Source organism: Biomphalaria glabrata, chromosome 1, assembly GCF_947242115.1.
Source record: "Biomphalaria glabrata chromosome 1, xgBioGlab47.1, whole genome shotgun sequence".
NCBI lineage: Eukaryota > Metazoa > Mollusca > Gastropoda > Planorbidae > Biomphalaria > Biomphalaria glabrata.
Window position 1 is genome coordinate 12,038,863 of NC_074711.1, and position 24,252 is coordinate 12,063,114.

General features: G+C 36.9%; 2 protein-coding genes across 2 annotated transcripts; one reads left to right on the forward strand and one right to left on the reverse strand.

Moving 5' to 3' along the window:
• Positions 1-1,362: 1,362 nt before the first annotated feature.
• LOC129924290 (FMRFamide-related peptides type HF-4-like) lies at positions 1,363-2,076 on the forward strand. Its single transcript, XM_056018545.1, has one exon. The coding sequence runs from the start codon at positions 1,363-1,365 to the stop codon at positions 2,074-2,076; it is 714 nt and encodes a 237-aa protein (XP_055874520.1).
• Positions 2,077-4,566: 2,490 nt separating this feature from the next.
• On the reverse strand, positions 4,567-23,727 carry LOC106072430 (putative amine oxidase [copper-containing]). The gene is made up of 12 exons (XM_056022249.1): positions 23,705-23,727; positions 19,977-20,089; positions 18,115-18,402; positions 16,935-17,176; positions 16,295-16,554; positions 14,922-15,156; positions 12,587-12,797; positions 10,740-10,903; positions 9,648-9,827; positions 8,541-8,831; positions 7,176-7,383; positions 4,567-5,178 (listed from the first exon to the last, which is right to left on the reverse strand). Exons 2-12 carry the CDS (start codon positions 20,061-20,063, stop codon positions 4,900-4,902), a joined length of 2,445 nt encoding a protein of 814 aa, XP_055878224.1. The 5' UTR covers positions 20,064-20,089; positions 23,705-23,727; the 3' UTR covers positions 4,567-4,899.
• Positions 23,728-24,252: the final 525 nt, after the last annotated feature.

The following is a 24,252-nucleotide window of genomic DNA, read 5'->3' on the forward strand; positions in this document are numbered from 1 at the left end:
CGTTACTTGATTGTGTATTCGATAAGAAAGGAATTAAAAAAAGAACGGCCTACAGAGATGAGAAGACAACATTAACAGAAATCGATGGGCCTGTCATTGCAAGAGATTCTATTCAAGGTCAAGGAAATAGGAATGGAGAAAAACGGCCGACAGATCATGTGTGATGCCCCGACGGTTAAACAGACTAAAGGGCAGGTGAGTTTAAGTGGTGGGGAGAAGGCTTTGCACATCAAGTCCGATCCAATCAGATTCATTTCGATCCGAACAGATGCGATCCTATTGTGTGTGGATCCGGTTCGATCTGATTTCTAGCTAAAGCTTCATACATAGTAGTCTGGATAGTTAAAGTTGATAGTCCTTCGCTCTAATTAAATGAATATCTTGGGTTTTATTTCTGTACTGACCTTTGCTTTCTAATTTAATCCATGGATGGTTCATATTTAATATTATCTATTTGTGGACAACTTATATTTCATTTTCTGGATGAAAATATGGTATTTATCAATGGTTAAAAACATTCATTGCTTGATATCGCCATTAAACAGTTTTCCTTCAAAAGTTGAAATATGCATAAAAAAAATAAACATTTGCTTCCAATCATTGCCAGACAGCAGATATAGATTTATAATTTATTCAGGAACTCGTAGCCTATCACCGGAATAAAAATAAAATACAACTGTACCGGAGGCAATGAAGAGAGAGAACTCGTGAAGATAAGCAGACATAAACTAAGCACACACCTGGCTTTAGCAAACATCCCCGAATGTGACATATGGCCTACACCTGAGCCATTTTACCCCCTAATTCATCATCTGGTGAAAGAGGGACTATAATCTGTTGCGAAGCATGTTCAAAGAATTCGACCTGGTTCTGTACAGAGTGCAAACAACATTTGACGTTTGAAAAGCAGGTTTAGTTTTTTGAAGCCATACTTATTAAAAGATAATTAATATGATTAAGAAAATGAGCAGTGATTTTTTTTAATTATCGTATTCGAGTAATTTTTTTAAAGAATTTATCTCAAAAGTGTTTACTATAAAACTGTTCAAAATAAAATATAATCAGAGTTCCCTGATCTTCCGAATTTTTTCCTTTATCCATAAATCCACTTCACATTCACACGCCATATTTTAAAAAAGTAATTAATTTAATTTTCTGCCTGGACAACATGAAAGAAAGGACCGCCTCCTCTCTCTTAATAGTAGTCCTCTTGTCTCTTAATAGTTATCTAAGAACAGCTTCTGACCGAGTAGAGTAAAGGGATTTGGTTACGCGAACTGTTAAAGAACCCCCCCCCCCCCCCCCCACGACTAAAGTCAAGGCAAACACGAGTTGATGAGATTTTACAGACAATATGATGAGATGAGATTTTACAGACAAGATGATGAGATGAGATTTTACAGACAAGATGATGAGATGAGATTTTACAGACAATATGATGAGATGAGATTTTACAGACAAGATGATGAGATGAGACTTTACAGACAAGATGATGAGATGAGATTTTACAGACAAGATGATGAGATGAGACTTTACAGACAAGATGATGGGATGAGATTTTACAGACGAGATGATGAGATGAGACTTTACAGACAAGATGATGAGATGAGATTTTACAGACAATATGATGAGATGAGATTTTACAGACAAGATGATGAGATGAGACTTTACAGACAAGATGATGAGATGAGATTTTACAGACAAGATGATGAGATGAGACTTTACAGACAAGATGATGAGATGAGATTTTACAGACAAGATGATGAGATGAGACTTTACAGACAAGATGATGAGATGAGATTTTACAGACAATATGATGAGATGAGACTTTACAGACAAGATGATGAGATGAGACTTTACAGACAAGATGATGAGATGAGACTTTACAGACGAGATGATGAGATGAGACTTTACAGACGAGATGATGAGATGAGACTTTACAGACGAGATGATGAGATGAGACTTTACAGACGAGATGATGAGATGAGACTTTACAGACGAGATGATGAGATGAGACTGTACAGACGAGATGATGAGATGAGATTTTACAGACAATATGATGAGATGGACACTTAACTTGAAGTAATAAATAACTGGAGGAAAAGCTAAACACAAAATGACTGAAGAGAAAAACAAGACTGAAGAGTAATGAGGACTCATAAAAAAATATAGACTATCTAGATATTATATATTTAACTTTTGAGTGTTTTAACTATTTTAGACTTTAACTTTGGTAGTCTTTAACTTTGACAGTATTTGAGACTTTAACTTCAACAGTCTTTAACTTTGACAGTATTTGAGACTTTAACTTTGGTAGTCTTTAACTTTGACAGTATTTCATACTTTAACTTCAACAGCCTTTAACTTTGACAGTATTTGATACTTAAACTTCAACAGTTTTTAACTTTGACAGTATTTGAGACTTTAACTTCAAACATTCTTTAACTTTGACAGTATTTAACTTTAAGTCTGTAACCTTGAGAGTCTTTCACTTTCAAAGGTGACCTACTTTTATCCCACTGTGATACAAGTTTCCAACATGTATATCATGTGACGTACCCAAACCAAAAAAAAAAGTGTTAAGTGGAATCAAACCCTAGCCTCTTGGGAAAGCTGTACTTTTGGGTGACGCAGAGACTTCAAGATTAACAACTAACAATGCAAGGATATAGCAGGATGATGAAATGGATCCAGATGAAGGGAATACTCTACTACAGAGAGCAATGGCGAAGTACTGTTACGGCCCTATGCTCCATTGGAAGTCAAAAGGATTGAATCAAGCAAGTCAAGTCTGCGGCTTAATTATGCACTGTACTCAAAGGTTAATAGGGTCGGATGTCACAGCGTGGAGGGCCTAATATGACACGCAGTTTGGGAATCACTGCTTAATACTTACAGCTGGACATAATTAGCAGTAGATTGAACGGAGCAAAGAAGTAGGTTTTGTAACTTAGTTGACTAAGTGAACTGCTTGCTTTCTTAGTGACTACTGACTACTTGTTTTTTTTTCCCACCTTGTGATGCTACCACTATTATAGTTTATTATAAGGGAGGTAAGACAAATATTTACAAGGTTTATTTCGGAAGAATGAGTTGTCCTCCTTTACCAAAGCTTTAATTTTAGTGCAAAAAAACGCGACTTTAACAATCTGATATGGAGACAAGGGTAGGAGAGGTGAAAGAATTTGTCAAGAAAGATTTTTACCTTTTATTACATTGAAACTGTATAATAATGTGTATAATAATTGAATGAACAAATCTGACCACAGTTTGAGTCCAAGGAAATAGTGAAATATGTTCTTAAAGCCCTATACCTTCACAACCATCGGTTCAGGTTACAGGGGCGGATCATCTGAAGAATCCACCTCAAGCCAGGAGATGACACACTGAGTGTCACTCAATGGCTCGGTGAAAACTTAATTGAAACTGGCGATCAGTCGGAGAGCACTAAGACTAGCAACTATCACGCTATGTAAACCATCCAAGCGTGAGGAACATTGTCTTCCTGACCGATGCCAAACGCTGGGGGAAAAGCCTGATGCTTCCAATGTTTCAAAGACAACTCAAGACAACTCTTGTAAAGCTAAACAAAACAGCAAGAACATGGTTTCCTGTGGATCCCAGCACACATTGAAATAGAAGAAAATGAAAAAATAAACTAAGGGAGAATGAAAAACAAAAGAGTAACTTCTCTAATCCTAAAGAGAAGAGGAAAAGGGTTCGAAAGACGATTTTCTAAGGATCGCGTAAGACCAACGACAAAAAAAAAAAAGATCTTATATCTCAAAAGAGAACTTGAGATTGTACACAATTTTTTATTGAATCTTTAACAACACATTGCGGAACATGATTTTAAAAAATGTGTTCAAATTCAAACGGACGTTATGCGGAAGACGTGATCATTGTGTCATTGTGCTCTTGCAAAGCTTGCCCTGAGAATTGCTGATCTGGTGAGGCAGAAACAAGTTCAACCTTCTCTTAAGTTGGCCTATTATTCACAAACTGACGCAACAATTTTGTAGCAATGTGGGAAATTTTTACCTTATTTAAAAAAGACTATTAAATACTAACATTATGATTAAGATTTTATAACATTATCAAAATACGAAATACTTTTAAGGTTTGGGGTCGCCGCATAGTGGGCAATCATTAAAAAAAGGGGAAATGCAAAAAATAAAAAATTAAGATCCGCTTGAATAGAACAAACCAAAAATGGACAAGCTCTCATCCGAATTTCAAGAAAAAACTCTTACAAGCTGCTACAAGCGATGCCAAAACGCTCAGCGAATAGTGTTTACATCTGAGCCTATCACAACAGAATGAGACAACATATTATTTGTAAGCTGAAAATTGAGACTAGTGAAATTTGACCTTCTGACCTTTCCTCAGAGAATGCCGACCATGACTTTCAATGTTGCATACTCCATCGAGAGGCGCTAATAAGACACTGGCACAAAAAATCTCATAAAGAAACAGATGTACAGTGGTCCCTTGACTTTCGCGGGTCAGGCTTTCCACTAGTTTTCAAAATTATCAATGTAAAAAAAAAATACTCCGTCTTTTGTATTTTAACATCACGGGTTTTCCTGCAGCCGCCCGGTGTATATGTGCAGTATTTGGGGGAAAAACTGAATAAGTCATCGCCAAACTTTAAGGACACTGAATGGTCTAAATAGCCATTTAGCATAGCAACTGGTTGACTGTGTCAGACTATAGTAACAGTTGAATTACTGTACGTACCCATTTTTTTTAATACTGCGACATACAGGACTGTGAGGCACTTTGAAAAAATTATTGAACATTCAAGGACTTTTTAAAAAGAAACAGGCTGTAAAGGTAATTAAGGAAATTGGAAATAGTTATTTAGGGTTTAAAATGTTAGAGAAAGTGTGTGCTTATTCATGGAAATAAATAGGATGAATCGTTTTCCAAATAGGTCAGATTTAAAGTCTTTGGTAAACACTGAGAACTGAGAGAGATATTGTAGTCCTGGAACACTACTGAGTCTTTGATAGCATCAGCGCGGACCGCATCACGTGACCCAACGGACGGACATTCGGGGAAATAATTATACGGCATCAGACTGATTGTTGCCTGGGTGCCTACTGTTGGGGTGTTGGGGATGTCCTCGGTGTGGGGGATGTGGTGAACACCAACAGTCACCCAAAATACAAGGTCCTGAAAAGAAAAAAAAAATAAGACAAATGTAGTAAAAGAGAAATTATCAAAATGTATCGTTTTTATATTTAATAAAAGATTAATTTACTAATAATCAAATAATTATTCAAATATTATTATATATAATTATTGAGCACTATAATTAGCTGTTGTAGAAATATTGTTTTTAGCGATTTGGCTTTTTTTTTCTTATCTTTCAAACCCAAATCCCGGTGCAATGAATAAAGCTGGTCTTCTAGTCCCAAGATTTATATGGGGTGGCAGTACTTCACGTGCCTTCGCAGACCTAGATGTAACCTACTAATTTTGCCACAATCTGCGCAGACACAACCGTTGTCTGCTGGTGATCGATTAGATTTTCTTTTGGTCTCGAATGTGTATCCTGAAGCTACAGTGCTAAAAAAAAAAAGCTTTCTAGCCTCAAATCTAAAACTGTAGTGTTAAAATTTACATTTCTTGAACTTAGTGACACTCGAGCAAGCCAGAAGTTTGTAGTGGTTTAGTTTGAACGTAAATATTGTGCAATGTATTTAGTGACAGTAAAAGTGACGTAGCCAGACAGACTAATGACGTTGCAGGTAAGGAGCACATAAATAAGAGAATAGGTTTGGGTTTGGAAGCATGGAAAATGGACTGCTAGGGAATATCAACAGATTTAGAGACATAGAATGTTCATCCGATTAAGTAAATAAACATAGTTGAAGTGTTCACTAGTCTTATCACAAGTCTTATCACAAGTCTTATCACAAGTCTTATCACTAGTCTTATCACAAGTCTTATCACAAGTCTTATCACAAGTCTTATCACAAGTCTTATCACTAGTCTTATCACAAGTCTTTTCACTAGTCTTATCACAAGTCTTATCACTAGTCTTATCACAAGTTTTATCACTAGTCTTATCACAAGTCTTATCACTAGTCTTATCACAAGTCTTATCACTAGTCTTATCACAAGTCTTATCACTAGTCTTATCACAAGTCTTATCACTAGTCTTATCACAAGTCTTATCAAAAGTCTTATCACTAGTCTTATCACAAGTCTTTTCACTAGTCTTATCACAAGTCTTATCACTAGTCTTATCACAAGTCTTTTCACTAGTCTTATCACAAGTCTTATCACTAGTCTTATCACAAGTTTTATCACTAGTCTTATCACAAGTCTTATCACTAGTCTTATCACAAGTCTTATCACTAGTCTTATCACAAGTCTTATCACTAGTCTTATCACAAGTCTTATCACTAGTCTTATCACAAGTCTTATCATAAGTATTATCACAAGTCTTATCACTAGTCTTATCACAAGTCTTTTCACTAGTCTTATCACTAGTCTTATCACTAGTCTTATCACTAATATTATCACTAGTCTTATCACAAGTCTTATCACTAGTCTTATCATTAGTCTTATCACTAGTCTTATCACTAGTCTTATCACTAGTCTTATCACAAGTCTTATCACTAGTCTTATCACTAGTCTTATCACAAGTCTTATCACAAGTCTTATCACTAGTCTTATCACAAGTCTTTTCACTAGTCTTATCACTAGTCTTATCACTAGTCTTATCACTAATATTATCACTAGTCTTATCACAAGTCTTTTCACTAGTCTTATCACTAGTCTTATCACTAGTCTTATCACTAGTATTATCACTAGTCTTATCACAAGTCTTATCACAAGTCTTATCACAAGTCTTATCACAAGTCTTATCATAAGTCTTATCACAAGTCTTATCATAAGTCTTATCACAAGTCTTATCACAAGTCTTATCACAAGTCTTATCACAAGTCTTATCACAAGTCTTATCACAAGTCTTATCAAGTACCTTATTTGTCCCTTGAATGTGATGACCTCGTGCTTATGTTAATGTAATAATTGTCACGTGACCGAAGTCTGTAATCTTGTGAGTTAATAGTATAGAACAGACAACAAACACACTCAAGTCCGGACACTTTACAAATGAATTAGATCCTACCTAATGAGACATACAAAATCAGATCTACCTGGTCCACTAAACTTTCATTATCTTGTAAAAAGCGATCAAAGTCCACGTGAGGACTCTGACCATCAAACATTGAGAAGATGGAGCTGCTGGACTCTTCTTCATCTTTACGATGTGTGGCGGCTATCTGGTACTTGCACCATTTTCTGCTGGACAACATTGGCGAGTCATCTGGAAATAAGACTTTACTGAACCCGTCGACAGACATTCTGAAATAAAGATTAGTGAAATGAGAAGGTTTTAAATAGAGATTAGGAAGTTTTGCCGCTACTGAATTGAAAATGTTACAATTTGAAAGTCAAGAATTAAAAAATGGTTAAGTTATAGGCATTTAAATTGTAACGCTTTTCTCCTGGGGGGTCTATTGGCTATGTGAAGAAAGAGAGAAAACGAAAAAAGAATGAGGGTGAAAAAGAAAGGGAAAGCAAAAAGAGAGTTTAAAAAAGAGATTTAGAGAAAAAGAATAAAAAGGAGAATAAAAGGATGACAGAAGAGAGAGATAAAGAGAGACAGAAAAGAGAAAAAAGTTCGGTAGAGAGGAAAAAGAAATAAGCAATAGAAAAAAGATTACGTTTTTTATAGACAAAGATTATCTAAGGGAATGAACCGCTAATTACTGCCATTTATCTGAAAATGGTAGGGTTTAGCTCCTTTTTACTATATAAAACAAAATTCATTAATTAGCGCTGATTGCTCAGCTAATTGGTTAAGTTTTGGATTGATGTGGATATTGTCATCGACTATAAATAATTATGCAAAATGTCAAATTCATTCCGAGAATGGGAAGTGGGAAACCACGTGTCAAAACGTAATATGGAGATTTAATCCATAGATACATCCAAATATCTCATTAAGCAGCGGTTATTCCCCTTATTTCGATATTTAAAAAAATAATTAATCACCAATATTTAATTAACTAATTGGTTATTTTTTTTTTATCGTTCAGGTCTTGTCAGGTACAATGAATATGTATGCAGAGTTTCAATTTGATCCAAGAATGGTAAATAGGGGACAATACATGTTCAAACTTTTACCAGACAGACAGACAGACAGAGTGAGTTGATGTAAGCTTTGTAATAATAAAGAAAATCAACATCAAGCTCGAGTTTTTTTTTTAAAATGTCTTCACAATGTATTCTTGTGTCTATCTACATCTATATGTATCTAAATGAAGTACATATCTTAGTGTGTTACAGATCTAAATATATTACAGATCTAAGAGTATCAGAGATCTTAATATATTACGGAATCTAACTGTATACAAATCTAAGCGTATGACAGATCGAACTGTGTTACAGATCTATGAGCATTACAGATCTAAATACTATATTAATAATATAAAGATTTATCCAGTGACCAAACTGACCTGTATGACCTGTGAGCCCCAAATTTGTTCCTCTCCTGGTTGTTGTAGACGATGTGATATTTGGGCGTCGAGAAGTTGTATCTGTACACGGCCTGCAACTCTGATTCTTTTAACGTGTGACTGAACGACAGCTGCTGGAAAGTTTCTTGCCCCGATTTGTACCAAGGCCACTTCCTCTCGTCCAAGGTCAGGTCAAGGGTCTCGTAGCGGTTAGCCTGACCATTAATGTCAAGGTCAATCTTATAGTTAAACAAATGGTGGTGAATTGATCCAACTATATTGTTTGCGATTCTGAAAATAAGTCAAGATTCTCAAACAGACTGTCAAAAGCACCAAATATGAAAGTTTTGTATCCTTATCTTTTTGAGTGTTGTTATGTCATTTTATATGTTAGGAAAAAAGTATATATTCAATATTTTTATATTCTAGTTCTTGTTTCTATGCTCAATGTAACAAGCTATTACATGTTACGACGATTATAGCTTCCATCCTTATGATCACTATTTATAGATTGTTGGTTCCAAGAATTATATATTTAATAGATGGCTACCAGTTTATATAAATAAATATCAAAAGCTTTCAGTTTTTATTGTTAGTTTTCTTATGAAAATAACTCGGAACTTACAAGCTAAAGTTTGCTTGAAGTTTTATCTTATAAAATATAATACAGAGGTTACTTCAAACAAGAAAATAATTACATACGTTATATGTTTTGGGCATGTCTTTAGTAATGAAGATTATTAACCAAGCCTGTGTCCTAGCTCTGCAGGATGTCGGGGAATGGGAATGGCGGCAGGGTTCAAATCCAGAAACATCGTAAGTACAGTCCTGAATTTTTACCATACGCCCAGGCCACCAGGCAATAACATTTAGATTTAGACACGTATCAAACACTAGTTTTCTTTTTTCTGTTTAAACTGATGATCAACTCGTTAACTAATGGAACTATCAATCAGGAAATACGTAACAAAATAAATACCAAGTCTTAGAAGTTTATCTAGGCATACTCTTCTAAGTGTGAATAATTAATGAATAACTCCATCTCACAGGTGAAAAGGTTGCAGCTGTGAGACGAATAGTGCACTCTCTCCAAACTATATGTCTTACTTGAATCCGAATCTGTCATCGCCGTCATGGAAAGCATGTGACATGAGGTAACCAGTTGCATAAGTCTTCACTTCGATAGCGCCGTTTTGGTGGAAAATCATGTCAAAGATATAATCGTAATTGTATTCGACAATGATTGTTCGGACCACCAGGACACGGTCCACCAGACCACCATAATTCCTGTAGGCAGAAAAATGAATAGATTTTTTTTATATCAGGATTGAAAAACAAAAAGTAAAATAAAGATTGATAATTGGGTGCATCGAGCCTTTAATTAACTACTGACAGAAAAAAAATTGCAACTTAATAAACTAGGTGGCCTTATGTCCGAAAATTCAGTTAAGAATTGAACCTAGTTTTGGCATCTAGTCTAGATATAATAACTCTTTCAGACTTAGTGATCAATGAAGAAATATGATGCAAAGGTCATCTGTTTCTATGGTGGACGGTTAGAGAGAATGCCATATAACCAGCACATCGACCAACCACCTTTACCTTTCCACAACTAATGTCAGCTACCCATTAGAATGAACTAGTGAGCATGCTTCAAATACCAAAGCTTATTACCAACCTACCAGCCTGTACTCCAAAAATGTACTGTATGTTGATTTATTTCATAAAAGATATTCTGTTTTATTAAAAATTTACAAAATCTAATCTTATAGATTATTGAAGGTACTTCTAAATTATGGTTTAGTGTTTATGTATTATTGCTACTTTACTTTTTATTCCCTTCTGTCATGAAGTGTCTCAAAATTGGGAAATTTTACTAATGGTGTTACTCTTATCAAATAGGGATATTCGTTTTGTCTTAAATCTCACTGCTCTATCTATTTTGTGTCATGGTGGTGCCACTGACTAAACCTATATAAAAACCATAATCTTGCACATTTCTTAACCAAAACAAATCAGGCCTGCTCTAAGCCATAGTTGTATAAAGGACAGATAGATGGTCAGAGACCTAGATGTTTTGACCAAAAGATTATACAACTGATGAAATCGCGTTGTAGCCACAAATGATCTTGTTTCATCATGTAGTGAAAGGATCGGTTTATTCTAGTGTTACTGATGCTTTACATTCTGTGCACCTACTTGAAGTCCAGGTTGGAGTTGTGTCGTCTTAATGGAACACCGGAGTTGTGTTCAAACACACAGAAAGCGTTGGCGACAGTCACAGATTCGCCTTCATCAAAGAAAGTCACTGGAAGAAAAGTGGCGTGCTCTGGGCAGTCCACTCCAGGCATCAGACCGTAAGCCTGGGGAGCAATGACCAAATTTTTCTGATTACTTGTCAATCAACCTTTACTGTCCGATAAGAAGTATATGACTACAAATGTTATTGAACTAGATTCGGTTAGAATCGGGATGTTCTAGGATATGTTAACTAGTACGTGTGCTGGGATATTTTCCAGACCAAAGTTTGTTCAGACTCTAAAGACAAGCTTCCATTGGCCTAGAGTTTCAAGAGTCTTAGACTCAACTCTAAAGACAAGCTTCCATTGGCCTAGAGTTTCAAGAGTCTTAGACTCAACTCTAAAGACAAGCTTCCATTGGCCTAGAGTTTCAAGAGTCTTAGACTCAACTCTAAAGACAAGCTTCCATAGGCCCAGAGTTTCAAGAGTCTTAGACTCAACTCTAAAGACAAGCTTCCATAGGCCCAGAGTTCCAAGAGTCTTAGACTCAACTCTAAAGACAAGCTTCCATAGGCCCAGAGTTCCAAGAGTCTTAGACTCAACTCTAAAGACAAGCTTCCATAGGCCCAGAGTTCCAAGAGTCTTAGACTCAATTCTAAAGACAAGCTTCCATAGGCCCAGAGTTCCAAGAGTCTTAGACTCAACTCTAAAGACAAGCTTCCTTAGGCCCAGAGTTTCAAGAGTCTTAGACTTAACACTTAGACAATTAGGAAGAAGAAGAATATGATTCAGTAATTATTTCTTTTCTGATTACATATCGACTTTAACATTAGAGAGCATTCAATTAGCTATTTAAAAAACATAGATCTATTAACGAACAGCAATGAATTCTTTATTACTTTCATTTAGGTTTTTGGATAATTTAAACTGTTTTATAAACAATAGCATTTTCTGGTGTAAGCATTAGCAGTTATCTCGGCAGTATCCTAAACAACCATAGAGGAACAAGTGCAGATGTAAAGCTCGAGCAGCCTTCCGTCCGTTGAAGAACACCTGGCGATCTAGGGACATAAATCACCACGTCCAAGATCAGGCTCTTCGACAACATTGTTCAGCCAATACTACTTTATGGAGCAGAGACCATCAACAACAATAAAATTATCCAGGTATTCATCAATACCTGCCTCAGGGAGATTCTTATGATCCGCTGGCCAGAAAAGATCTCGAACTGTGGCAAATAAAAAGCAGCAGCCCATGGAAGTAGATATCCTTCAGAGATATGGATGAAGATGGATAGGTCACACCCTTGGCAAGCCAGCATACAACATATCAAGGCCAGGAAAGAGGAAAAGGGGACGGCCCAGAAATACATGGCGCAGCGATTTGGAAGCAAATGCCTAGCAGATGGGCAAGGCGTGGGAAAAGATGGAGAGAATCGCCCAGAACCGAGACGCCTGCAGAAAGCTTGTAGGTGTCCTTTGCCACAGACGGGACCACAGGCAGAGATGAGACCCTGTCAACTACCCATTCCCAATAAACAGCCCGTCAAAATAAACTACAATCCACACCATCAACGCCTGTTTTATTCCTTTCTTCTACAATATGGCATGCTTTGAGATATAAGTCTGTTTTATTAATAGATGGACTCTATAAAGTTTCAGGAACGATGTAGGGGCCTGAACAAAAATCCTGCCCAGGGCCTCCGCTTACTTAAATCCGGCTCTGATTGTGTGTAAAAAAAATCCGATCATAATCTAGGAGTAAGTATGTTGCAATGTGCTCGTCCATCAAGTTTTGAGTACTCACTCTGTTTCCTATGCCGAAAGCGCTGTCAGAAAGATGTGTGTAAAAGGTGGCAGGGTTGTCCCCTGCGTAGAACACTGCCAACTCCTGGAGACTTATTTCATAAGCGATTCTGTCCCCTGACCACCTAACATCCCAAACTTGAGGTCCAGAAACAGTCGAGATTCTGTAGTTGAAGCTCCACTCCATGTACTCAATGTGTTGACCTTTCACCCTGGAAGAATATAAAAATGGGGTGACCTTTTAACTTGGAAGAAAATAAAAACAATGTGTTATACTTTTCCCCCTGGGAGAAAAAAAAATGGGTTTACCCAAAAGAAAAAACAACAGGTTGATTTTTCCCCCTGGGAGAAAAAAAAATGGGTTTACCCAAAAGAAAAAACAATAGGTTGATTTTTCCCCCCTGGAATAATTTAAAACAAGGTTACGAAGACAGTTTGTGTGGAAACGCAAACTCAAAATCGGCCCCCGAAGCGGTCCGCTCAGGCAGGTTTCAATATTTTCAGAAAGAATATCAGAAACTATCAACAACTATTAAAAGATACGAAAAGACTTGAACTTGGAGAAAGTGTTAGCGATACAGTCGTATTCTTCTACTAACGACTTGATACCTCAAGATACTCAGATTTATGAATGCTATTATTAATGCATTGTCAATTTTCATATGTATTCAATGAACGGATGGTTATGAAGATGTAGTTGAAGCCTAATTGTTACTTTAAAAAAATACCGCATCACGAATGAGAGGATCAGAACTAGCAATTGGACCCACGATGACCTACTAATCACTGTCAACAAAAAAGTAAACTCCAAATCTATGGCCATATCACAAGCTTCTCAGGTCTCGCAAAGGTACCAGGTAGAAGAGGGAGACAGAGCAAGCTGTTGTTATTGAATAATTATCTCACTGATCCAATTATTTTGTTAAGGGCCTATCTATCATTTAAATTTTATGAAGTCTCAACAAATAAAACTTTACCCTATAGTTGCACACGGAAAAACACTAGAGTCCATGTGTATAATATGAAACACTGCTTATTAGCGGCCCCCGAAAGGAGAAAAGACGCTATTAGTTTTGTGTGAAATGTCTGTCCGTCTGTCCGTCTGTCCGTCCGTCCCGTTTAGATCTCGTAAACTAGAAAAGATATTGAAAATCGGACATGTCAATATTTTAGACCATTCAAAGTTCTGATGCAACGGCTACTTTTTTTTTTCTGTAAACTTCATTATTGTGAACTTTTTTTTATTGCGGAATTTTTTTTATTTTTTTTGAGGATTCGAATAAGAGATTGAGCCTTTTCAAAACAATTAGATCAATTAAAAGACACCAGTTAGGCCAGGGGAGGCGCGGTGGCTGAGCGGTAAAGCGCTTGGCTTCCGGGTTCGAATCCTGGTGAAGACTGGGATTTTCAACTTTGGAATCTTTGTGCGCCTCTTAGTCCACTCAGCTCTAATGGGCACCTGACATTAGTTGGGGAAGAGTAACGGCGGTTGGTCTTTGTGCTGGCTATATGACACCCACGTTAACCGTAGGCCACAAAAACAGATGAACTTTACATCATCAGCCCTATAGACCACAAGGTCTGAAAGGGGAACTAGTTAGGCCAGGTTCACATCTAACTTTACATTCACTTTCACCTATCCTTTGATCTGCGGGACCGTTGGGGCACTACACAAGATCTGTTAACCTTCTTTCTCCATTCTTATCTCTCATTTGTCTTTGATATAATTTCATTCGGATGTTCTTTCTGAAAATATTGAAGCCTGCCTGGATGGACCACTTCGTGGACTGTGTAAGTGTCTGTTTTTCCACACAAACTGTCTTTGTAACCTTGTTATTTGTTGTTTTAAATTGGATTCCACTTGAATGCATATGAAGTAGTTTTTTCTCTTTAAAAAAAAGTTATATAACGTAAAAAAAATATGTTGACAAAAAATCTAAAACCATTTGCATAAATGTGTTTCAAATATGGTAAATAGATATCTCCCTTACTAAATAGTCTCCCGTGTTTGTTACTATTAACTAACAGAACCGTAAGTTGCAATAGTGAGAGATTTCTTATTTTGTAATAAATGGGCACTAATTGCAAATTAGCAAAGGGACCTGTTGAACACCCCCCCCCCCCTTTTCCACTTCACCCTGGAATTAGGTCACTGTAACTTGCTTGAGTCTTCCTTGGCCTGTTGCTCGATATCTCCTTGATTTACTTTAGTAATGGAGCACAGCGACAAATTGAAAAACAGGTCAGTGTGTAAAATATTTTTAGGGTGGGTATTTTATTCCGGGAGGGGAAATGAACCTCCCCCCCCCCCCTGGCTACGCCAATGTGTTGAGTACCTGTAACGTTTTCCATCGGGTTCATATTCTTTTGGTCCTGCCTGGTCGTTATGTGGAAACGTTTTCCCTCTGAGGTGCATGGTGGATGGCATTGAAGTCTCGCCTGGAGCAAGACTTGGAAAGTTCATCTTGACCTTTTTGATATCCCCACGACGATAGGCTTTGATGAATAAATCGATGGAGGGAAAATGCTGACCTCCGTAGAACACAGATTCACATATAAATTCTTCATTACCTGTCAATGGATTTAAGACATTTCTGTTTTATTAAATGAGTTTCATTTTTGAAAGGGGTTAAAAAAATATGTCCAAGGGTTGACTAGGCATTGTGTGGACAGCACAAAACTTTATTTACTCTTCACGCTAATAATTTTTTTTTCGCATGAAAATAGTACTCTTAGCTAAAATCTCCATTGTGTCTTCATATCTTATCTTATATATTACAGACGTTACTTTAAAAAAGAAAATAACTACGTCCTACGCATTTCATGTGTACATATACCCAGTCTTAGACCTAGATCTAGGTACTGACTTCAATAGCCCACCTTTTGCTGATTTTTAGACACAAAAAAACAATTCATTTATATTTGAAGACGACGCTTTGTTTGGAGCAAAAGGAACATTTGTTTAACGATTTGTTCTTTTATAATATGATAATATATGGCCCATTGATTGATCAAAAGATCTTTTTTTAAAAAAAATGCAACTTTTTGTAATTTTCAATTTCCATTTGAATGTAAGTAGTTTGAGTATTAATTTTAGTGTGGAAACATTGAGACGAGAAAGTTGGCAAGTTATCTTCAACTATTGGCCGCACCATTCCTTTCGTGATTTCTGTACTACTTACATTCCATAATTTACATTTCTACCATTGAACTCGTTTTTGGTCTAGCTTACCATTTCAAAGCTTACCTTCTACCACAAACCAACACTTAAAACCTTTCCTCCACTTACCTTTCTATCGCCTACATTCCCAACATTCACCAGTCAACAGTTACCATCCTACCGCTTACCCTTCAAATTTAAACAAGCGTTCACTAAAATTAGAAAAACACAATTCGCCTGTTTGTTGAAATATGGAATGTATGGCTGAGAGGTCAAAACCACTTGGCTAAGGCTTGGCCATCTAACAAGGCGTTTCGGGTTTGAATCCCGATTCAGGCAGAGTTGTGTTAACTGAGCACGGAAACATTTTCCCAGGTACCCCCTCCCCCCACTGGTCTACAAAAGAAATTGGACCATAGCGCACTGACCATGCTATAAGGATGAAAGACGCTCTATATGAAAGGAATTTAAAAAAGAAATCGTATATAGAAGTTAAACAACAAAGTCATTGTAGTGTATATTTTAGTCAATGAGTTTCTAATCTCTCACCTACGTGCGTTTCATTCATGAGGAAGACCATGTCCAGGGTATTCACTGTAGGGAAGTCTGTCTTGTAGACTAGATAGATGAGAATTATGGTGTGTTCTGAGTAAGCGGAGTTAGTCCTTTGTAGCATCAAGTCCAGGCATTTCCTGCCACAGTTCTCTAAAGAAGCGCCGAAACTTTCATTGAAAATCATGTGAAGGTCATCATTTAAGCACGTTTTCAAACTATCGCGAGCTTTTCGGTAGCCAAATGTCGGATGAAATCTGGAAATCGGAAAATAATGGGAACAAATAGGAATAACATTAATTTCAATCTCACTCGCCTTTTCTCTCTTTCTCTATATATCATAACTAACAATAGTACGAACAATTGACATAAAAATGTTAAGAGAGATTTGAGAGATTTGAGAGATTTGAGAAATGTACTGAAGAAAAACAATGACTTATAATGGCGAGAGCACTGACCTAAATGAGATAGCCTCATAATGACGAGAGCACTGACCTATATGGGGATACTTCATAATAATAAGAGCACTGGACTATATGAGACTACCTCATAATTAAAGCATTGACATATAAAGGACTTACTCATAATTAGAACACTGACCTATAAGGGCTACCTTTTTAAAAACGAGAGCACTAACCTATATGGGACATGCTCGTGGTGACGAGGGTTGTAATAATGGTAGGTAGGTGTAGGTAGTGGGCCTACAACGTATTCTGCAACCACGGGTGGTATCCAATTGAGATGTGAGATGAACACTCTGGCCTCTCGGGCCGGCTTGGGTCCCCTGCTGTCTAGAAAATCAACAGCGCTCGTTTTATTAGGTATGTGAAGTTCTATTCCGTAGACACTGCCCTCGCTAGAATCAGTGGAGCCTTCGACCTGAAGAAAGATTTGTTATTATGATAGATTTATTTAGCAGTGTGTCTATATGTACAGGTAGACGTAGCCCAAGACCTAGATGGAGAGAAGCGGTGACCAAGAAAGCTATGGACAGTGAAAAAACATGGACCTCAGCTCTGGAAGAAAAGCGTGATATACGAAAAATGGCCGGCTCCTCTACCACCAAAGCGAAATCCACCTTAACCTGCGATTTAAGTGGACGGGAAGTGTCCCACCAATCTAGGGCTCTGGAGTGTCCTATTTAGCCGCCTTTACCTCCTATAATTTAAAAAAAAACCTGGAAGATAGTTGAGCATTAGATATACATTTTTCTGCCATCTAATTCTATGACAACGATTCTATTTCTTATTCCGAATTCTATCCCAAATTCGTACAAGTGCATATTCTTCTCTAGTATCATTACAGCATGGAACGGGTTGCCTGAATACGCCATGAAAACCAATGACGTAGCAGAGTTCAAGCCCTTAATTATCATGCACGACTAGATCAAACACATAAATACACGTGTATGACGAAACGATATTCTCTTTTCAAGGAACGTCTTTAATTTATAAGGTAAGAACTAGGAAGAAGCCCAAGGCATATTTGAGGGCAATTCAGTTTCTGGTGGGTAGAGACGCGAAGCAGTTGTCATAGTACAGCGTAAAGACTATCTACTCAAAATCTACTTTATCAAGTCAATGAAATCTTGGCGTAGATTGAGCGTCAGAGTTACCTTTACCTAACTTGAAGTATTGGTTGGTAGTTCAGATATATGTTCTCCTTCACCAGGTAGATATCTTCTGCCGAGTCAAGTCTATGGAATCTTTTTCACGGTATAATTAATAAAATTTCTTTATTTGCAAGTAAATGACGTTTTAAAACCTTCTTAAAGAGTTCACTTGAATAATTAGATACACGCTAAAAATACAACTTACATAAAGGTCAGACTGGCTTATCACATATTTATAAATAGCATTAATCTCATCAGACGACAGATCTTCAAAAACATTGTCATAAAGGCTTGAACTACTGTCCTCTGGGTAGTTTGTCTGACAGATAACAGTGAAGTTTTCCTGGCTGACCAAGGGTTTCGTCCTTGTCGTAGAAGCAGTACTGACCACCACAATGGTAACGATCAAGGATAGCACCAGAGCAACAGCCAGGACAATAATGGCCAAATTCTTGCCAGTCAGGTCAGTGATGGTCTTGAGAATCTGTCTATTCTGAGTACGAGAAACAGAGTTGTTTTAAAATGGAGATATAGCGTGATACACACATACACTTTAGAATGTGTGTGTGGGGGGGAGAGGTTGTTTCAATTAAAAAGAAACATGTGGCGGCCATTTTATGACTGGATACGTACACAAATATGTTACAGCTTTGTACAAAGCGTATATCAACTCGTTCTGACTGTCTGTCTGAATGTCGGTCAGGTAAAAAGTGTGCACACGTTATTTCTCCCACACCCATTCTCGAATCAAGTTGTAACTTCGCACAATTATTCATTGGCATAGAAGACTAACAAATTAGTTAATTAATTACTAGTAATAATTATATTTTTGGATACCAACAAGGGAAACTAATCCTTCAGTATTCTCAGACATGTGTTAGGTTTAGTCCCCTTAAACAATTGCTGATGATATTTCTCCCTCGCGCATTCTCAATCACGTTGATACTGCATTTCATTATTGTACATAACAAAACACGAATCAGTATAAAGTACCCAATAAGTCAATTAATTTTTTTAATTAATTATTTTGTTTGATATCAAATAGTGGAAATAACTTGTACATTATTGATACTTAGCTTTAAGGGCGGAGTTGCTCCCCTTTCGATAATCTTTGTTAATTTTTTAAAAGGGATGTTTATATTTTGCTTGTTATTTATTATCAAATGATTCAAATAAATATGCACGATGGAACTATGAAAGTAAATATGTTGAAATTAATGATATAGATAGTGCGTGTTGCTATGTTTTAAATAATGATAGATCTAAATGTAAATATGATTCAAATGAAGAAACAGGTGAATATGTTTTTGAAAAACTCTAAACTCCAATAATAAAGTGTGTCTCGTGTAGATACAAATCTAGAGCTACATGGATTGTGAGATCATTAAGAGAGGAAGGAAAAGGTAGAGCTCACACACTCGAGATGAACAAACTCCGTTTTAACATCACACTGGACTCGCTGGAACGCGCTGGAAAAGCATTGACAACCGAAGAGAGGCCCATAAGCTTGTACTACAGATACTCACACACAAGGAGTAGCCCTCGACAATAAAATCAGACACGCTGCCTGGTCACGGCCAAATTCTTATACACATTTGAATCTTGGACGCTGACTGCAGATCTCGAGAATAGAATCCTAGCAATGGAACTAAGACGCTACAGATAGATCTTAGGTGTCACAGAATCACGAATGGCAAGATGAGATACAGGATTAATACAGCAATAGGACCCCACGGTGACCTTCTAGCCACTGTCAAAAACGTAAACTCAAACTCTATGGCCACATTACAAGGGACACAAGAGACCTTCTTTCAGGGAACAGCACCAGTAAGAAGAAAAAGAGAAAGACAGAGAAAGCCATAGGAAGGCAACATCAATGAATGGACAGGCCTGTCAGTGAATGAAATTCTATCCAAGGCAAAGGACAGAGAGGAATGGAGAAAGACGGTTGACAGATCTTGTATGGTGCTCCAACGGTCTAACAGACTAAGGGATAGGTGAAGGGGAATATCTATATGATATTTTATAATTTGTGACTGACTTTATAAACTTCTTAATTCAGCTTACCCAAGATCTGAAGACATGTTCTCTTTGACCATCATCGTATTCTAGATTATACTCTCCCATGCGCTGAAAAGGTTGGGTATCAGACATGATGGCTTGGGCTGCAAGGTGTTCACCTTAACGAAATAAATAGCAATGTTTACTTTTCAAAACGAGGTTAATAATAAACATTCCATGTAATAATAAACATTCCATGTGATAATAAACATTCCATGTGATAATAAATATTCCATGTGATAATAAACATTTCATATTTCATGGGATAATAAACATTGCGAGCTTCGTTTTGTTCGAATGTAACATTATCTATAGCCTTCTAAATAAAAAATCTAAATACTGAATATTGTAACAATTGGATACAATTATAAATTTTTACAATTAGAAAGACAAAAAATAGTGTGTCTTCTATAGGTATAATGTGGTGTGCTTTTTTAGTGAAAAATTGTATTATTATTATTATTATTATCATTATCTGTCCGTCTAATTGCGTCATATGGTAGCCAAAGGCTTTTTTTTTTCATGACCTGAAAGGTGCTCGATGTAACAGAGGTGCTCTTGAAAACGTCATTAAGACCTGCTTAGGGGCCAGCTTGCTTCAAATGACATAGAAGAGAGTACCTGCCTTCCTAGCGAGAAGATCACCGCGGATAATTTAGGACCTACAGGAATTCTACTGTCGAGGACAGACTTTGACGGCAGAAGGAGAACCTAAACTGACCACGTCAAAATATGGAGATCAATGCTAGGTCTGCGTAGCCACACGAAATACAGCACACTTCCTTAACCTTTGGACACGAAGACACGCCTTATTTATTAGGGTATTAGGGTAGCTATAATGGTTCGCATAACTAAATCCATCCACTGTTGCTGGTCAGCAGCTCTCAATTGCAGAATTCACTTCTTTTACGTTGTCCAGACTTTTCTTTGGAAGACTATTTCATCAAGCTTCCTCTCCTGTACTTTCAAGGATGACTTTTGATATTGAGTCATATCTTACAATATAATCAAATCAGCTCAGCTTTCGTCTCTTGACGAGTTCCGTCATTTCACCGGCCAGGGTGTTAACATTCATTTGTCTTCTTTTCCTGGATTCTGATATTCAGATGTTTCTGTAGCATTTATTCTCAAACGATGGAATTCTTTAGCAACAGCGTTCAGTACTCTATATTACAATTCCGGCACTATACACTGTTGTTTTACTGTTTTGATTTTACTTGCAAACTGATGTTACTCTTCCAGTCTCCACAATTTACTCCTAATGTAATGAATATTGATTGTAGAAAACTTGGTCGACCTTCTTTATTTTTTGTATTGTGTTACTTTTCTGACATAATATTTAGACTAATGTCTATTAGATAATAGTTTGAAAGGGCAACCTATTTTCCTTAGGAGTTTGAAAAGGTCACTTCTACTATCAGATCAACTAAAACGATGTAAAGGGGTCTGTCTCACTCTGAATTTCTCCTGCAGTAGTCGTAGAGAGGATATCAAGTCTATAGTGGACCTACCACGCCTGAATCCATGAGGAAACGAAATGTACTGTCAAATTCAATGGAGCCCAATCAGCACCTTTTGAGGTTTGCAGTGGTGCTCACACCTACTCTGTTTGGCATATTATTCTCCTGTCTACTGCATTATGCGTACAACGACATAAACGAAGATGTATTTCTCCATACAAGATCCTCTGGAAAACTATTTAATGTATCAAGGCTGCGAGCAAAAACCAAGGTTAGGAAGATACTTATCAGGGAACTCCTGTATGCTGATTATGTCCTGGTTGACAAACTATCTGCTGCTTGCCAGAAGTTCGGCTTAAATATTAGTCAAAGCAAGACAAAGATACTAGTTCAGAACACAAATACTGCACCTCAAGTAAACATTAATGGCCAATCACTAGAAATTGTTGATCACTTTTGCTATCTAGGCTCCAACATATCCAACAATGCTGTACTGGATAAAGACATAAACAACAGGATAGCCATAGCAATGGGAACCATGTCACGGTTGCAGAAAAGATTGTGGGAAACATATTGCTGACTAACAGTACTAAAGCCTTAGTCTACTGGACCTGTGTGATGCGCACTTTGCTATGCGGAAGTGAAATATGGTCAACCTACTCATGGCAGGAAAAAAAGCTGAAAGTCTTCCACCTCCGATGCCTAAGGCGGATCTTTGAAATAAGGTGGCAAGATAAAATAACCAAATGAGGAAGTGCTACGAAGAACAGGATGCCAGGACATCCGCTCTGTTATCAGAAGAAGGCTTGGCCACGTTCATAGAATCCCAGTAGGTCGACTTCCACAAGACATTCTGTATGGCCATCTAATAAAAGACAGGAGAGCCGCTGGTCGCCCACTTTTACGGTCTACGAATATATGCAAACGTGACATGAAGCTCTTCGAAATCGACGCTAGCAGCTGATAAAAGGTAGCACTGTATAGATCTACATGGAGAGAAAGAGCATAAAGGAAGGGTCACAGATTGCAGATGTCATACACAACAGAAGCAGAAAGAATGGTGAAAATGCAATGGCGCCTGGTGATTACATGTGCCCAACCTGCGACCTGTATCAAGGATTGGCCTCTTGAGTCACACAAGAAGTTGCAAAGGGAAAAAACATTGTCTCTCGAGACGTAAAATGCCACAGATGTGGATAAGTACTTTCCACCACATCTAGAGGCGAATCATTTGGAAGTTAATTTCTTGTGTTTCTTTTTTTTTTAATGTTGACCTTCTTTTAAATTCCTATATGTGGCAAGGAATTACTTTCAATTGGGAGATTTTCTTAAGAGATTGTAAGTTTTTCGTTGTTTCTTGACGACTTTGTTATTGCTACTTCATTTCAGGGGAGGTAATTCGAGGAAAATGTTGAAACTGTCAAAAAAACTCAGTCTATTGCTACTTCCCTTGGTAACGCAATGGTCTTTTTTTATGATTATGTTATAGTATTTATACCAAGTCGGTGCTAATGTAGAGTATACTTAATCCTTGTTTATTTCTTGCTGTTATAATGTAAAACAACAAGAAGAAATAGAAGAAGACATTGTATTAAAAATAATAACAATTATAAAAATATGTTAATTATCCATGAAGATATTCGTTTTAAAACAGTGCATTACTCATAAATAAAGTGTACAATGATGTAAACTTCATTTACATGTGAACAAAAGTCTCGCCTATATAAATAAATAGAAACATTTTTATTACAGGTGTAACTGTCGAATGTCTCACCTCGATATGTTAGTCTCCTAAATACGTTTTATAGACACACACAAAAGAAGCCATAAACATTTGAAATAAATCACAGAATCCCGTAATAAAGATTCCTAAAATAAAGATTCCTAAAATAAAGATTCAAAAAATAAAGATTCAAAAAATAAAGATTCTTAAAATAAAGAATCCTAAAATAGTCTTTTGACTAGAACTGAACGTAATAAGTTTGGAAAAAAAAAAAACTTTGCTTCTATAGGTTCCATTATAACACCAACTCATTTCTTCACGTCATTCTGTCTTCTTTTTCTACCTCAATGTACTTTATTTCTCACAGAGCACAAGCGGAATCTTAATATCCAATGTGTAAACAAAGAGTAAATAACTCTGTATCGAAATCTCTACGAAATACGATGTCAATAATTCTATCATATGTGATTACATTTTTAGCACAATAAAATATTCTATGCACCTACCTATTTACCTTTGCTGTGTGAATAAAATAGTAATAAAGAAAATACCATATATAGGTCTGTGCAGGACATATTCTCCTCAAATAATTTCCCTTGGAATAAGAGCTCTTCCTCGTTGATAAATGTAGGGATAGGAAAAAGGGAGGGAGGGAGGGAGGGAGGGGGGGGCAACATAGTTCTACTAGGAAGTAGGTATACTTTATTCACTTATGTATGTCAAGTGCTTTTAAATGAATTGTCTATTGCCATGGGCGTAGCCGGTGCGTTCAACCTTCCTTGAAATATATTTTTTAAAATACCCTCTCCCCGCCTCGGGAGTATTTGAAATACTTCACTGTATTCCTACCAGTGGCTGGGCGGCATTAATAAAGCATATCCACGAGAATTCAAGAAACGGACTAAAAAAACTAAAGCAAACTACAATGACCAAAGTCCTGGGGAAGGGTGAAGAGGGACTTTGATGTTCATTTCACCAAATAAAACACTTCACACATCGATCTATTTTTCTACAAGTCTCTGGACTCCATTAATAAAGTGCTGTGAAAACCCCAGATTAGACCTTTGGCATGCACCTCAATAAACGTATTTTTAAAAGT

Excerpts from the sequence above, each read along its gene's own strand:
- LOC129924290 (XM_056018545.1), top strand. The coding sequence starts at position 1,363 with ATGAGATTTTACAGACAAGATGATGAGATGAGATTTTACAGACAAGAT.
- LOC106072430 (XM_056022249.1), bottom strand. The coding sequence starts at position 20,063 with ATGTCTGATACCCAACCTTTTCAGCGCATGGGAGAGTATAATCTAGAA. Across the intron at positions 18,403-19,976 it reads AACATGTCTTCAGATCTTGG|AATAGACAGATTCTCAAGAC; the intron begins GTAAGCTGAATT and ends TCTCGTACTCAG. Across the intron at positions 5,179-7,175 it reads ATGAAAGTTTAGTGGACCAG|GACCTTGTATTTTGGGTGAC; the intron begins GTAGATCTGATT and ends TTTTCTTTTCAG.